Consider the following 14,937-nt stretch of genomic DNA (forward strand, 5'->3'; position numbering starts at 1 on the left):
CTTGTCCCTCTGTCTCTATAATGTCTGACTTTCCTTACGCTCCTGAAGGCTGAAATAGTGCATAACTCATTGGACAGGGGGAGGAGCGAGGGAGGCTGAGGAGAAGATGACTCCCTTGCCTTGCCCCGGTCAGCACAGTCTGCACTTCGGAGGAGATTCTGACTAATGTCACATTTGCATTTGCCGTGTTTTGCTCTTCATTCTTTGGTCAAGTTTAAACGTTGCTGATGTCGAATGTTTACGGTAGTGTGTGTGAATAAGTGTGTGAGACGGTGAGCGGTGCTTTTATTTAATTTCTCTGAAGGCCTGTGCTGACGGAGTAAAAGCAGTAAATAACCACACGAGTATGAGCAAAAGAGTAGTTTGTTAAAGTCAATGCAAGTGCATATTCTAATTGTAATTCAGAGATTTGCAAACATTTAATATTTCATTTTGAATTTGTGAGTCAACACATTCTGCATTTCTGTAAAATTCCAGATATTCAAAACTAATTTAAAAAATATTTTTTATAAAAGCGGCAAAAATAAAAAAAGGGGTTTTATCTGTATACTGTTGACCCGAGCCATTCTTCAAATGTATCATCATTTGTGATTCCTCTGACTCATCTGTTTTTCATAAAAATATTAAAAATATCCAAATGGATTAAGCAACCTTGTGAACTAAAGAGACGGGACATCTTGTTTTACTGATCTGTTATTTCTGATGTATTTTTTATATCTCTCAGGTTTTTTATTCAATATATTGAATGCAATGACATATTTTAAAAAACAACTGGATTGAGTCACAATTAATGAATGAATATAAATATGTATTAATTATTAGCCTACTCAAAATGTAAAATTGGTAAAACATGCAGAAAATGTGCTCTGAATTTCCATATTTTGGGAATAGTACTGTTTTTTCTAAAAGCAACATGCACACACTGCATGGCCTTGGAGCAAAGCCACATCACACAAAAGAATACTTATTTATTAGTCGAGGAGAGGGGGAGTGTGTGTGTGTGTGAGAGAGAGAGAGAGAGAGAGAGGTTTTGACCTTAACTCAAGCTAAACTCGAAGTGGAACTACACAGGAAGGCAGTAAGTTAGAATATGACGATAAATTCAAGACAGCTGCTGTGGATCTTTTAACAATATAATATTTGTCAGATCAGCAGTTCCTGACAAAGTTGCTCTTTAAAAATATCCTGTGCTATACATTCAGTGTAACATAAAAGTCACATATAGTTGACCTGTGATGAGACAACTGCCCTCTTGAAACTCATTTCACTGTTTATACAACTGTAAAAGTCAATAAAATAAGATTTTTAAAAGTGATTACAAAATGGATTACTATATATTATGAAATGACAACAAAAATCTTATTGAAGTACTTGAATTACTGAACATTTGGCCGTGTTCATGTTTATCAAGTCATTATAATCAATCTGTAATTGCTGGACATTACTGAATGGAAATATGCAGGAAAACCAGCAGAAAAACTGCAAAAGCAAAAGTAAGCCTGAAGCTGTCTGTCAATTAAAATGACTTTCTCTACCTCTGAACTAATGACCCGTGGACACCTTTTCCATTCAGACCACAACATGATGGATAATGATGAATTAGCCACTAGAGAATTAGTTTCACAAAGTGATTTCATTCAATAGCGTGCACTGAGTTTTGAGATGGCATTAAAAAGATACACTGTTGATTTGAGATAGGAGACCAGGGACGACGCTGTGAGGTGAATTGCGTTAGCCAGTTCCTGTCATCGCCATCTGGAATATTAATCTAGGATTCCAGTGAAAGTCAGTGACCCCTAATTCAACTTAAAAAGAAGTGGTGGGCGGGAGAGAGGGGGGGGGGGGGATTATAAATAGGCAAAGAAAAGGAGAAAAGGGCACAAAAGGAGAAAGAGAAGTCTGAACTCAGTGTCAGAATGATGAAATCAAAAGACAAACTGCTGAGGTGCCATTAATTATTACACAATGTCACTTCTAATGAAAGTGATGGTTACAGTCCTTTTGTCGATGAAGTTCTTGCTGCAGCCATAAAGAAACTGCAGTGTTAAGTGTATTTATTATTGGATATTGAACATTCATGTTTGTGCAAACCCAATGGTCTTCAGCTTGATAACAGGTCTGATGAAACCCCCACGGGGCACGTGGGCCTGAAGGAAGAGGCCTACTGGCAACTCAAAGCTTCTAAGACGACAATAAAACGCAGTCTCATTTCCCCCAGTTTTTGCAAAACAAGAGAATATGACAATCATACGGTCCGAGCGTATATCTGATTACAACAGGTCACGACCTTACACATGCTCCTACAAGCTAAACAAAGATTCATCTGGGTGGTTCGTGGTCGTGGAGAAGATAAATTGCTCCGTGACTTACCCAATTCTGGGAAATAAACGAGTGTAAAAGCAGAGCCATACCCCTGAGGAACACCCAGTCATCCAGAGGATGTCCACGCATGCACAGAAAATTAATTTCTCCCAAAAAATGTCTGTGTCCCACCCACGACAAACAGACACAAATGAAAGTAATGTGCTACATGTACAAAAGGTTGTGGCACAACTAAAAGTATCTTTAGAAAGAGAGAGAAACGCAGTGCCTCTGAGCCAAGGCAAACGCTGGCCGTGCCTTCCCCAGCGGAGTCTTTTGCAGGGATTCATCAAAGGTGACGGGGCCAGGAGAAAACAACCCTTTCAGCTCCTATGACGGATGGCAGTCCCCAAATACAGCCATTCTTGAGATCAATCTCTGGTTTACTCAGGGTTTAAAACAACAGCACTGTGCACAGAAAGCGAAATGGTCAATACTGCCTCTGACCCTTAACAAGAAGTAAAACTCTCTACACCGTGATGAGTAAGAGGGAGAATCCGAGAAGGATTTCTTTCAGCCAAAAAGACATATGATAAACTATGCAGATATGTGACCTGGCAACAGGACGTGAAAAATAAACTGTTTTTTTCTCCATTTTAATAAACATTGGTATTCCTGCTACTGCATCCGGGGAAAGGCAGTTCACGGAGCTGCTTCTTTGAAAGAAAATCAGGAGCACTATTTATTTAAAATGACATGATTTAGTAAAAATATATATATATTATTAAATACTACTTATGTATGTATAAAAATGTATGTGACATGATGCAGGAGAGGACTGCCGGAGAGCAACAGGTGTTATTTTGATGTGATAGGAGCATAAAAGAAAGGCCCAGTCCTTGGATGAGTGGGCATGGACACACACTGATACAAAAACCACACAGCAATGTGTTGTAATGTTTCATCGGTTGCCTCCTATCTGCCTGTGATATCTAGGAAATGGTTACTGTTTCAAAGAAGTCAGGCAGAACAAGTATTTCTCTGTGTTGCTTCACTACTTTCTCAGGGCACTATTTGGACATGTGTGACAGTCTTTAAGATAACTCAATCTGAACGCCGTGGCCATCATCACTCATTGCTTTACACATTTAAGGACACTTTTGAAAACTATCATATTATACCGACAGTGAATTTCTCAGCTTTAAACAGCATGGACATTGTTCCTCTTCCCCATGACCCACATGAAAAAAACAACAATCTTCAGTTTTTAATTCTCTCTCGTATCTTTCTCCAAGCGTCTCTTCAAAGTGTTGCATATCAGACAGGAGATAAGAAGCAGAGAAGAAAGATCTGTGGGAGAGCGGGCATTTCCACGGTTCATGTGTCAGACACAACACTGGTCCACTGATCTTTCACACACTGGCTCTCCTTTCTGTTGTTGATGATTTCCCCTTTCCTGGATGCACATACGTTCAAAGCTGGAGGCTCCTGGATTCAATGCAATGGGAGAAAAACAAAGAATGTAAACACGCGGATTAAACTATATAAATAATGCATACTGACTGACATTAAAGGAAAAGAGTGGCAATAATCCGTTTTTGTAATATACTTTATAGGCAACAAATTCTAGCCTATTAAAAAAAAAATCTATTTTCAGTCATTTTCTAAAACAACTGAGATCTGTAGCTCTCAGCACATGTTACTCAAATGAACCTAAACGGTGTTTTTATGCTACGGAGTCAGACACACTTTACTTCATTAGTGAGCATTTACGGCGGCGGGACAGTGTTTGTGTGTGTGTGTGTGTGTGTGTGTGTGTGTATTGACTCAAAATAAAGTGTCCATGTCCAATCTAATGAAGATGTGGCTCATTGGTGTGTTGATTAGTTTCTACAATGGAGCTCAGTGGCACAGAGAATTTAAATATATTCGGCTTCGGCGACACAGATGATACATCGTGGTATGATTAATTCAATGCCAGAATCTTTTTAATAGGGTTTATTGACCATAAGAATCAATAAAAAATATGAAGTGTTTAATCATTTAAACTAAAGACAATTGTCTATTTATTTTTAAATAAAGGTGATGTTGACCAAATCGGAGATGAACATAAAGCTGGAGGAAGGTTGTTTAAAAAAATGCAGCCTGAATCTAATATTCAACATGTTTAAAAGAAAGGACACGTGTTCATAATGGATTAATAGGTTAATTATATTCTTTATTCATTAATTAAGAAATGATATATGTTACAAGTTTACAAATCAATGTCATTCTAAACAATGTATTCATGAAACACATTACACATGTCAGTGATGTTAAAAGTCTTGCTTAATTCTCAAACCAACGTATGTGTCATGGTAGCAGGTGCCTGTGTGTCGGGATCAAGGCCAACCGTTATCAGTTCTTTACAGTAACCACAGCCTCTTCCTTGTGGTCACACCCTAACAGCTGTGGTCGGGGCCTAAGCATCATCACAAAACATCTCACATATCTCTGGCGGTTACTGTCTGTTGTCCTACCCTTGAGCCTCATACTGAGAGTCAACGAGCAAAAGTTAACGGGATGACTCTGAGGTATGTTCATAATGATGGGAAAATATAAAAATTTACCACAGTCAGCAGAGAATGTGACTTCATGGAAATGACACTTCACTGCAACTTTCTCAAGACACTGTGTTCAGCTTTTGTATTAAAATAGTCTGCTAATAATCTGCTTTCTTTGTAAAGGCTAGTTACCTTTAAATATTAAAATTAAAATTATACAATAAATCCTTTCTTTTTTTTCCCAACATCTTTTGTGAGACAAAAAAAATGACATCCACCTTTTGTGTCTCAGCTATTTTCCTGAGATATGTTTTATGGTTGCCTGTCAGCATTGTATGTATCAGCACCAGAGAAAATAAATAGTATCTCAAAAGCAATGGGCCCCACCGTTTTACATGACTCTAATTAGGATTTGAGATCTGGCTTCAAGCCAAACATTGTGCAACGTATATCCCCAATTTGTTTGACTGTACTTTTTAAAGTCCCATTGCTCCTCCAGGCCGGTGAGTGTGCGTAGTATAAACACACTCGGATGACAAGAGACCACTCCATCATGAACAGAGACCCAGTTCCAACGCAGTGACTCGATCTCTCCAGACAAACTCGGAATTCCTGGAAGATTGTAGCTTCTTTTTTCGCTGCTACCATTAGGTTGAAGCGGAGCGCACACATTCCTCACAGAGGGGATTAACGACCTCAGATAGCTCAACACCACAAATGCAAACGCACTTTGATTGATTGCTGCGGCCTTTGGTGTGATATGAAGCTGGTCATTAAGTGGCAGGATAACAGTGGGCAGTTCACGAACCTAAACCTTCTTCTTCTGGTGATGCGTTTCTACAAAGTCGGTAACATCAAGCAGGCAAATAAATTATAATACAATTATAGTTGAATGGAGAAAAGCTTATTGGAGGAAGTTTGTTTTAAAGTATGCAGCCTGAATCTAACATTCAACATGTTTAAAAGAAAGGACACGTTTTCCTAATGGATTAATAGGTTAATATGTTCTTTATTCATTCATTAATTAATCATTTGGTTTATATGATGTCAGAAAATGCACATTATTCAAGTCATTATCACATATTACAAGGAAGAGCAGCAAATCTTTGAGGATTTTCTTTTCAATTTGAATACATTGAGCATGATTTTACACATTTTCTCAACGATTAATTCATTATTATTATTATTACCAAAAATAATGAAGTTGCTCGACTTAACAGTTAATTTAAAAAAAATAAAGAGGAAAAATAGTGACAAATGGACATAGGGGCTATGATAAGTGTACAACATAGAGTGGATAATAAGGCCGATGACATCATCTGCACCTTTTTAACCTTTTAATTCAGCTCAGTTCTTAGCATGACATCGCATATGAAGTAATAATATGTGTTTATTGTCTTACTGGTTTAAATTTAAATATACATAAAGTAATGTCCAGAAGTTAACTGCCCCGTGCCATCTTTAACTATTTCAACTATTGGACGATTGCCATGCATATTCAAATATCTAAGCTGAATTAAAAAACAAGGAGTATGTTGTTCGTTTTAATTCGCTGCAGACATAAAAGTCCATCAGAGTGCCCTGAGGGGTTTTGCATGTATTTGGACCATTGTGGAATCTGGAGCTCCATTTAATACCTTGCCTTTGTTTGTTTATTTGTTTTTGGTATTTGTGTGTACTTGTGTGGGGAGGGCTGGTCAGCTTATAAGTAATTAACAAGCAATTGGCTCCACCTAGGGAAGCAGGGAAGTTACTCATGCGATGCACCCTGACAAGGTCACTGGCTGATAGATGAGCCTGAGCAAGGGGATTTTTCAGAGATTGTGAGGGCAGGCAGAACTGTGGGAACCAGACAATTAGTGGAAGGTAAGCCGCCATGTTGGATGATGACCATGAGACGGGCGGACATGGATACTCACCACTTGGCTGGCTGACAGGGAGAAAGCAGACACCTGGGCTCAACTAACTCTTAACACACAGTCATTTATCTTTGAGCAGGCTGAGCAGGCAATCTGCCAACAGTTTAGGAAGAGCATGTGCTATTTCCAATCGAACAGACATGGATGAGGTTAACATCGACATATTGTCCACATAAATATTTCAGACCTACACATCAACATAAATAAATGTTCATTTTGGATTACCCAAAGTACTCTTTTGTTTTATAATACGTATATATTTCCTAGATTTGATTATGTGTTCTAGGAAATATCTATGAAGTGTAATTATGTAACAGAGAAACCCAGTGCGTCAACATTTCACTTTTTTAGCTTGACCCTTCCTCAGTTTTGAGTGACAGCATTGACGCATTAAAACCAATGTTCATTAATCTGCGGAGTCGGATACGATTCTGTCACAACAAGGCTAAGAAAAGAAGAGACTTCTAAGACAAATTAGATTTAACATAGAACATTAAGTTTACTTGCAAAGTGTAATATGAAATGAATTATCTTTCGCAATTAATGTGATGATTTCACAACCTCAAGGGAACACACTGCCTGGCAATAGCAGAGTGAGCAACAGTCTTCCACTGAATTCTGGACACATACACCAACATAAAAACCCAGAGCAGACATCGCGGAAAACATAATCATATTCTGCTGCTAGATTACCCTAACTTCTTTTGAAGACTTCATTGCCAGGTTGGATTGAGAATTATAAAAAACAGATTGAATAATAGTTTGATACAAGTGCCAGGTACAGTGTCTTTGGAGTTAAAAGGTTCACTGAACTCCAGTATCTATACAATTTTCATGACAATCTGCAATGTATATTATGAAGGATATCAAGCTTCATTACACACTTTGGCATTTTAAATACCTTTTAAGGAAGACAAAAACAATGTCTCATATGCACCTGGGGGCTTCAAAGCTTCCAGAACTCTTATTCTGGACTTGAAATACACCAGGCACTTGACAACAGCTGTTAATCAGATAATGAAAGCCTCACAGTTACACAAGCACACTTGAGGAGAAGCGGCAATAAATTCTTTGCCATGACAGCATACAAGGGCAGGGAGAGAGTTAGGGTGGGATTTGGTACCAGGCACTTCCCAACACAATGACGCATCAACCCAGCACTATGGTGAAACACGCATCAACGGTTTCCCTTCAGCACACTATTTTAAGGTATTTGTCCTGCAGAATGTAATAGTTCAGACCTCTTACTTTAACCACAAACTGAAACATGTGACAGGCAGACTTTCATGGAAATATGACATGGTATGATGAAGCCGATGCATCCCCTAAAATAGGGTACACATATTTGTGTGACTGATGAAGTGTGAGCTACAGTGCGCTCTCCAAATGGAAAACACTCCACAGTGTCTTCACATTGGGGCACAGACTGCTCAACACCTAAGATGTTAGTAACCTGACTACATAGTTTTCGGGTGAACTCCTGCTCCACTTACCCTTTTCACCTCCCTCACCTCAATCACCAAGTGGCCTGCCATTGTAGCAGTATGCAGGATCCCACTTGGCACAGAGGCCCATAAAGTGCACCCATAGGTCAGTGGGTGTATGGTGGAAGAGTGTTGCCCTTTGACACTGACTGTTTCCGGGTTGAAAAGCTCTGGTCCAGGCCCGCCATGGTGGTCTGCACAGATGGACAGCAGCTCGATCAGATAACCGTGGCTGGGTTCAACCTCTGTAAGTTTCATCCAAGGCATCCAGGGTAAATCTCTCAGAGTGAAGATGTATATCTGGATGAGAAAGAATTAAATATTAGGATATGATGGTGGAAGTCTGGGTCGGTATCGCTGAAAATGTAGACGGTTATCTGAAAGAAGTTGTGGAGCACTGAAAGGGATCTTTGACCCGTCTGGAAAGATACTCATTAAAGTCAGATAATTTGTGTGCAAAATGGAAGCCTACATATTTTAAGAATTAGAAGTTGAGAGAGAGGGATGCATGCTCCCACAATGATCCATGGGATCCACCATAACCCTCAGTGGCATTTGTTTTAGGTTACTGTCCCTTTAACGGCATGAACCGGAAGCGGAAGAGTTTCACCGGCGCTGTCGCCTTTTCTTTTCCGCTCAGGTCTCATCAGTGGTGGGAGCGTGGATTTCATCATCAAGGCTCACAAAATCACCAAAAATGAGCGTCCCAGCATTTATCGATATTACGGAGGAAGACCAGGTACGACCCATGTCTTTAAGAACTCACATTACAGCGTCCCGCTTCCGGATGAGTCGATACATTAGAGCTATCCAACCCGATAGTTTATCACGCTACACCGCGAAAGCTACGTGCTGATGTTGAGCTAGCCGACGATACATGCTGAGGATGTGACATGTGGAAGCACGTTATGGTGATTATATCACCGAAACGTGCCGTTTAGATGGTATGTTTGAAAATGTTGTGGAAATATTGATGTTTCCTTTTCAGTTCAATGTGTTTTCGGCTCCCTCTGTCCTTAAAGCTAACTAATGTTGTTCCGTCAAGGTAGCTTGGGCTGCTAGCAGCTTAGCCACAATGGTACATAGAAGTCAACAAACACGTATTAAATAACCACTCGAAGCATCCTTCCTGTAAGACGACCATAGCTGATGACTTAACATTGAGCATTTATGAAGACAATGTTTTGACTTTCCTTTCTAGTTAACTGCAGTAAATGTTCTTGTGACTCAAATCGAAAACATGAGTATATGTAACGCTAACTCTCGCAAAACACTTAATACTAAATGATTATATCTACATTAGTACATTATCGACACACGGTGTGGTACTTCCTGTGTTTTTAGGTTTACTGTAAACTCTAATACCACTTATTTTACAATGTTACAGGCTTCAGAGCTGAGAGCCTATATGAAGGGCAAAGGAGCTGAAATATCAGAGGAGAACTCTGAAGGTGGACTCCATGAAGATCTGGCTCAGATCATTGAGGCTTGTGATGTATGCCTCAAGGACGATGATAAAGGTAGGTTGTGATGAAGAACGCCCTGCTTCTCACACATTTTCAGCTCCTGATAGATTGGACAATAACAAGCATTATACAATTTTCACAAGTAGATATTTTTACTTGCATTAACAGGAAAAGCGCCGTTTTAATCTATCTATTTTTAATATATCTATTTATGTTTGATTTAACTGACTCTGAACATTCATGACAATATCCTATTACTTGTGTCCCTCTCTCTGTATCTCTTTCTGCAGAAATAGAGAGTGTGATGAACAGCATCGTATCTCTGCTGTTGATCCTGGAGACGGAGAAGCAGGAGGCTCTCATTGAAAGTCTGTGTGAGAAACTTGTGAAGTCCCGCGAAGGAGAGAGACCCTCCCTCAGGATGCAGCTGTGGGTCTTTTTTTTTCTTTTCTTATGATTGTTGTTTCTGAAGCTCTGACCAAGTAAACATTCCATATGTATGGAGACTAAGTAGGGCATTGTTTTGATGTTGGGTAATACGAAACCGCTGGTCTTGACATGTGGATGCTATTGACAACACCATTAGGCAGGAAAGCGTCTATCTTCTTTTCATTATTTTTAAAGCAATGAAAACATGTGTTGAGAACCTAGAACAGTGAAAACATCTGTGCAAACACTTGACTATCTCTTTCTCATGTTGATGTTACAGACTGAGTAACCTCTTCCATGGTATGGATGAGAACACTACAGTGAGGTACACTGTTTTCTGTAGCCTCATCAAGGTGGCTGCAGCTTGTAATGCCATTGCCTTTATCCCCACTGACCTTGATCAGGTATATATATATTTCATTATGATCAACTTGGATAACAGAACATAAACATTGCCACAGCACTGCTTCATTTGTGTATTTCCTGCATTGAGCTGCAAAGATGACCAAAAAAAACCGTGTCACTCGCATTTTTTAAATCTGCACAGGCTGCATTTTTTCCTCTGCATTTGATTTATGAAACCCGTTTGTGCTGTTCATCAGGTGCGCAAGTGGATTATCGACTGGAACCTGACCACAGAGAAGAAGCACACACTCTTGAGGCTGGTGTATGAAGCATTGGTTGACTGCAAAAAATGGTAATTATTACATATAGGGTCAGATGGGTAAATTCATGCAGAGACGTAAGAATATGAACTCCCAGAATTTAAGATTTATGAACTCCTGCATGGAAAAAGTAGTTTAATGCATGTACCTACATCAAGGCCTAAAACTGAGTGAGATGGTGTGCTCTCCTTCTGAGTAAATGATCTTATACAAGAGAGTCACTTCAACAATGTTCTTATCTACTCATGTCACAGCGATGCTGCAGCAAAAGTGATGGTTGAGCTGCTGGGAAGTTATACAGAAGACAATGCTTCACAGGCGCGCCTCGATGCCCACAGGTAAACTTGAAGCCCGTGTCTAACGTTTGTCACCCTTCATATAATGTACATCTCATGCATACATCTATCGGGGTCTCTTATCTTTAGATGTATCGTCCGTGCTCTCAAAGACCCCAACACCTTCCTGATTGACCACCTGCTCACACTGAAACCTGTTCGCTTCCTGGAGGGAGAACTCATCCATGACGTGAGTACAGAAGGATCGGCCACGTTCTTTTAGTATTAAATATGTAAAAGGCTCCTGACATTGTCCGATTTTCTTAAATCTACCGTTTATAACTAATGGAAGTGCCTTCCGTAGCCCACAAAGCACATTAAAAACAAGTTTTTTTTCTCAAAAATAAGAAGTTCCCTCATTGTGAGAACCATGTCCATCTTGTATGTGTCGAATGACCATTTAGGTCATGTGATTAGAATTGTAATACAAACTGGTTTGTGTACATAGACATGCATATCTCTGTTTGAGGCGTATCCTGGTTTAAATTGTACATACTATGATGCTTAACATCCCAGCCAACCTCATCAGTTTGCATACAGATCCACAGATGATGCCGTTTCCAATGCTCTCCAATCAATTCTCGAATTCTCGTGCCATGTTCTTGTCAATTTGTAAATGGCATAATTGATAAAGAGCTACATTAATATTAAAATACAAACCCACCACAGGCTTCTCACCCTGCTGCCGTCTGGGGAGAGATACAGAAGTATCGGCTGTCGTACCGTCAGACTTCAACGCGGTTTCTTTCCTCTGGCTATGAAACCTCTTAACTCATCCCCCACCCTCCAAATATCACATGTTTTTTTTTTTTTATGTAGCAAAATGGGACTGCAATCAGAATTGTGTTGTTCAACCCTGTTATTCAATAATAAATACACATTTTCCAAAAAGGATAATAACTACGTTATCCAAGTTTCTGAAAACGGGAGATGGTGTTTTATGCGCAAACACATAAACGCCACGCTTCAAAACCCTGAACACAAACAGGATACTCGTTTCCGTGTAAACGCACAATATGAAAGCCCCGTGACTTGTTATTGGGTGCATTTGTTCTGCCATCTCAGTGACATAAGGCACCACAACCCAATATTTAAATGCTGACCCGTTATATAAAAGTGGACCGGTGAGCAGCAGGAATGTTGGTACATTACCAGCTTATCAGGTTGAGACAATGAAAACTTTATAAGCAGGGCGTGGGCACCGATTCTCAGTCATCGGTAAACAGACTTCTAAGTGGATAAAAAGTTTAATCCAATGTTCTCCACTGGAGCCGGTGATTAATCTGGAGGAATACAAAGATGATATATGACTGTTTCCAGATTCTTCTAATGGCATTTCTCCTCCTTCTGAATTTTTCAGCTATTAACCATCTTTGTGAGCGCCAAACTAGCAGCATACGTAAAGTTTTATCAGAGTAACAAAGAATTCATTGACTCTATTGGTAAGTAGCCATACATTAATATATTAGTTACATAAATTCTATACAAGTACACACACTGACTGATGTTTAGAAATACATAAAAAGGTTTATTTAAAAAAAACTGTTGAGACTACTCTAACACCTCAGTACTAAAATGATATATTTATTCATCAATCACTTCAGCAGTGTTGACATATTTAACCGTAAGCGTATTATAATTAAAGAAACCGGTTTTGTTGTCGAATGCTGCCACTCTTATGTGTGTCACGACGTTGCCGTCTTTGGAATAGTTTTGAGAATTTCTGTCTTCCGGAAGTCGTGTTTCAAACATTTCCCAATGTAAGGACAGCCGTATTATTATAAGTAGTGTCGTTGCTATGATTTCAAAATAACAAAATCCATATGTATAAAAATTCTCTTGGGATTTAAATATGACAAAGTTAAATTCTATGCTTCAGTACATCAGTATCCTCCTTATAAATGAGCTTTGTCCCGTACAAAAGTGCATTTAAAGACCATCTGAACCTGCGTTTCCCATAATAAAGCCTTCTAGATATTGAGCCGATGTACGGCGCTCTGTTGACACAGGAATGTGTGTGTATCAGCAGCGTCTCTTTCTCACTACTAAAGGCTTCAGGGTAATTACAAGCATGTGTAGGATGGACTCTCCAAACAGACACCGTGGAGCGGTGTTTGTGTTAATGAGTAGATTCACCGAATGCATGCTCCTGAATGTAGAAACAATTATCACAGGGAAACTCCCCGAGTCGGGAGCAGTCGACTGTGACCGTCCTGTGCTTAATGATCCCTGCGTGTTGCTCTCCAGGCCTGTCTCACGAGCAAAACATGTCCAAGATGCGTCTGCTGACATTCATGGGCATGGCTGTGGAATTCAAGGAGCTCTCCTTCGACACCATGGAACAGGAGCTGCAGATCGGAGCCGATGACGTCGAGGCTTTCGTCATCGACGGTACGGGCACGTCGCCTCGAATGAATCTTTGCCGTCTCCACTCGGAAAGCGTGCCGTTGGTTTCTCTCGGCCGACTAATGGGGGGGTCGAGATTAAACCGTGGTTACAAACGGACACGCTCGTGGACCAAAAAATGATGTCTCCCTCCGGAAAGAAGGAATGCAGAAGGGATCATGGCACATGCATCAGGTTTTACAACGGACCCGTGGCATAGAACCAGGAAAAGCACGTTGAGTGTTCTGTGACGTTGGCGTCCTCTCCAATTTCCTTTTCCAAGTGCTTTACTTTTAAAGCTTTTTTTATTTATTTGTTTATTGCTTTCTGTCATAGCTATTTACTCCCTTCCTGTCTGCTTCTTCTTTCTAGCTGTACGGACCAAGATGGTGTTCTGCAAAATTGACCAGACACAGCGAAAGGTTGTTGTGAGGTAAGTACTTTAATCCAACGGCACCAAACATGGCTTAACTGGAAACAATTTGACTAAACATATATGTTTTAGAGCGGCTGTTATAGCCGATGTTGGCTTGGTACGAAACTAGACCTGATGTACTTTACCTGGATTATCCGAAAATCTGGTTCTTGGTCCCCAAAGCAGTCCTAAACTGATGGTGTTGGTGAGAGGCCACTACTGTTGTTCATCGTTCATACATTATGTACTTAAGCATACACATATCCTTATACTTCACATCTTACTACATTTTATAGTAATTTGCAGGACATCTGAAATTCTGTTGATGTGAAAATGTTTTATGTGCACATTTAGGAGGCCTTGTTTTCTGTCTTCTGTAGAGCTATATGTTTGATCTTTTTAGCTTTATTATTGTTTATGACAGGCCAGTACTATGCTGCAAGGATTCACTAATTAACTTGCGTGTTGATTAGTTTGTATTCCTGATCTCTCTGGTCAAGTTCAAGGATGCTACTTGGTTTTGTACAGAGAAATGTGTAATCTGTAAAAACAGAAATGTAAATAATTTGTTTAGCTCCGTATGGCTTTGATTCGACGTCTTGACACAAGCCATGTCTTCTGTCGTAGTTACATTTATTATAGCTCTGTATTTCATTTCCTCGTGGTCGTGAGTCGTGACCTTGGCCTGTATTTTTAGTTCTTTCTTGGTCACTTTGTAACATTCTTGCTTTTCTGTTTTCCACTCAATCAGCCACAGCACACACCGCACCTTTGGCAAGCAGCAGTGGCAGCAGCTGCACGACAGCCTCAGCTCCTGGAAGGCCAGCCTAGCAGCCGTCAAGACCAGTCTGCAAGCCCTGTCACCTTCCGCTTGATTCCACCATAACCCAACTGTCTAGACTGCCTCGGCCCCCCTATTCTTTTCTGTTTTCCAAAATCCCCAGACTGAATTGATCAGTTTTTATATTAATCCAATAAAAAAACAGTGGAGATCA

General features: G+C 39.9%; 1 protein-coding gene across 1 annotated transcript; it reads left to right on the forward strand.

The window, feature by feature from the left end:
* Positions 1 to 8,882: 8,882 nt before the first annotated feature.
* eif3m (eukaryotic translation initiation factor 3, subunit M) lies at positions 8,883 to 14,937 on the forward strand. The gene is made up of 11 exons (XM_056413590.1): positions 8,883 to 8,986; positions 9,635 to 9,767; positions 10,004 to 10,142; positions 10,423 to 10,546; positions 10,745 to 10,839; positions 11,062 to 11,145; positions 11,233 to 11,332; positions 12,503 to 12,584; positions 13,390 to 13,533; positions 13,900 to 13,960; positions 14,694 to 14,937. Exons 1-11 carry the CDS (start codon positions 8,945 to 8,947, stop codon positions 14,815 to 14,817), a joined length of 1,128 nt encoding a protein of 375 aa, XP_056269565.1. The 5' UTR covers positions 8,883 to 8,944; the 3' UTR covers positions 14,818 to 14,937.

Source organism: Pseudoliparis swirei, chromosome 4 (assembly GCF_029220125.1).
Source record: "Pseudoliparis swirei isolate HS2019 ecotype Mariana Trench chromosome 4, NWPU_hadal_v1, whole genome shotgun sequence".
NCBI lineage: Eukaryota > Metazoa > Chordata > Actinopteri > Perciformes > Liparidae > Pseudoliparis > Pseudoliparis swirei.

Excerpts from the sequence above, each read along its gene's own strand:
- eif3m (XM_056413590.1), top strand. The coding sequence starts at position 8,945 with ATGAGCGTCCCAGCATTTATCGATATTACGGAGGAAGACCAG. Across the intron at positions 11,333-12,502 it reads AGGGAGAACTCATCCATGAC|CTATTAACCATCTTTGTGAG; the intron begins GTGAGTACAGAA and ends TGAATTTTTCAG. Across the intron at positions 12,585-13,389 it reads AGAATTCATTGACTCTATTG|GCCTGTCTCACGAGCAAAAC; the intron begins GTAAGTAGCCAT and ends GTTGCTCTCCAG.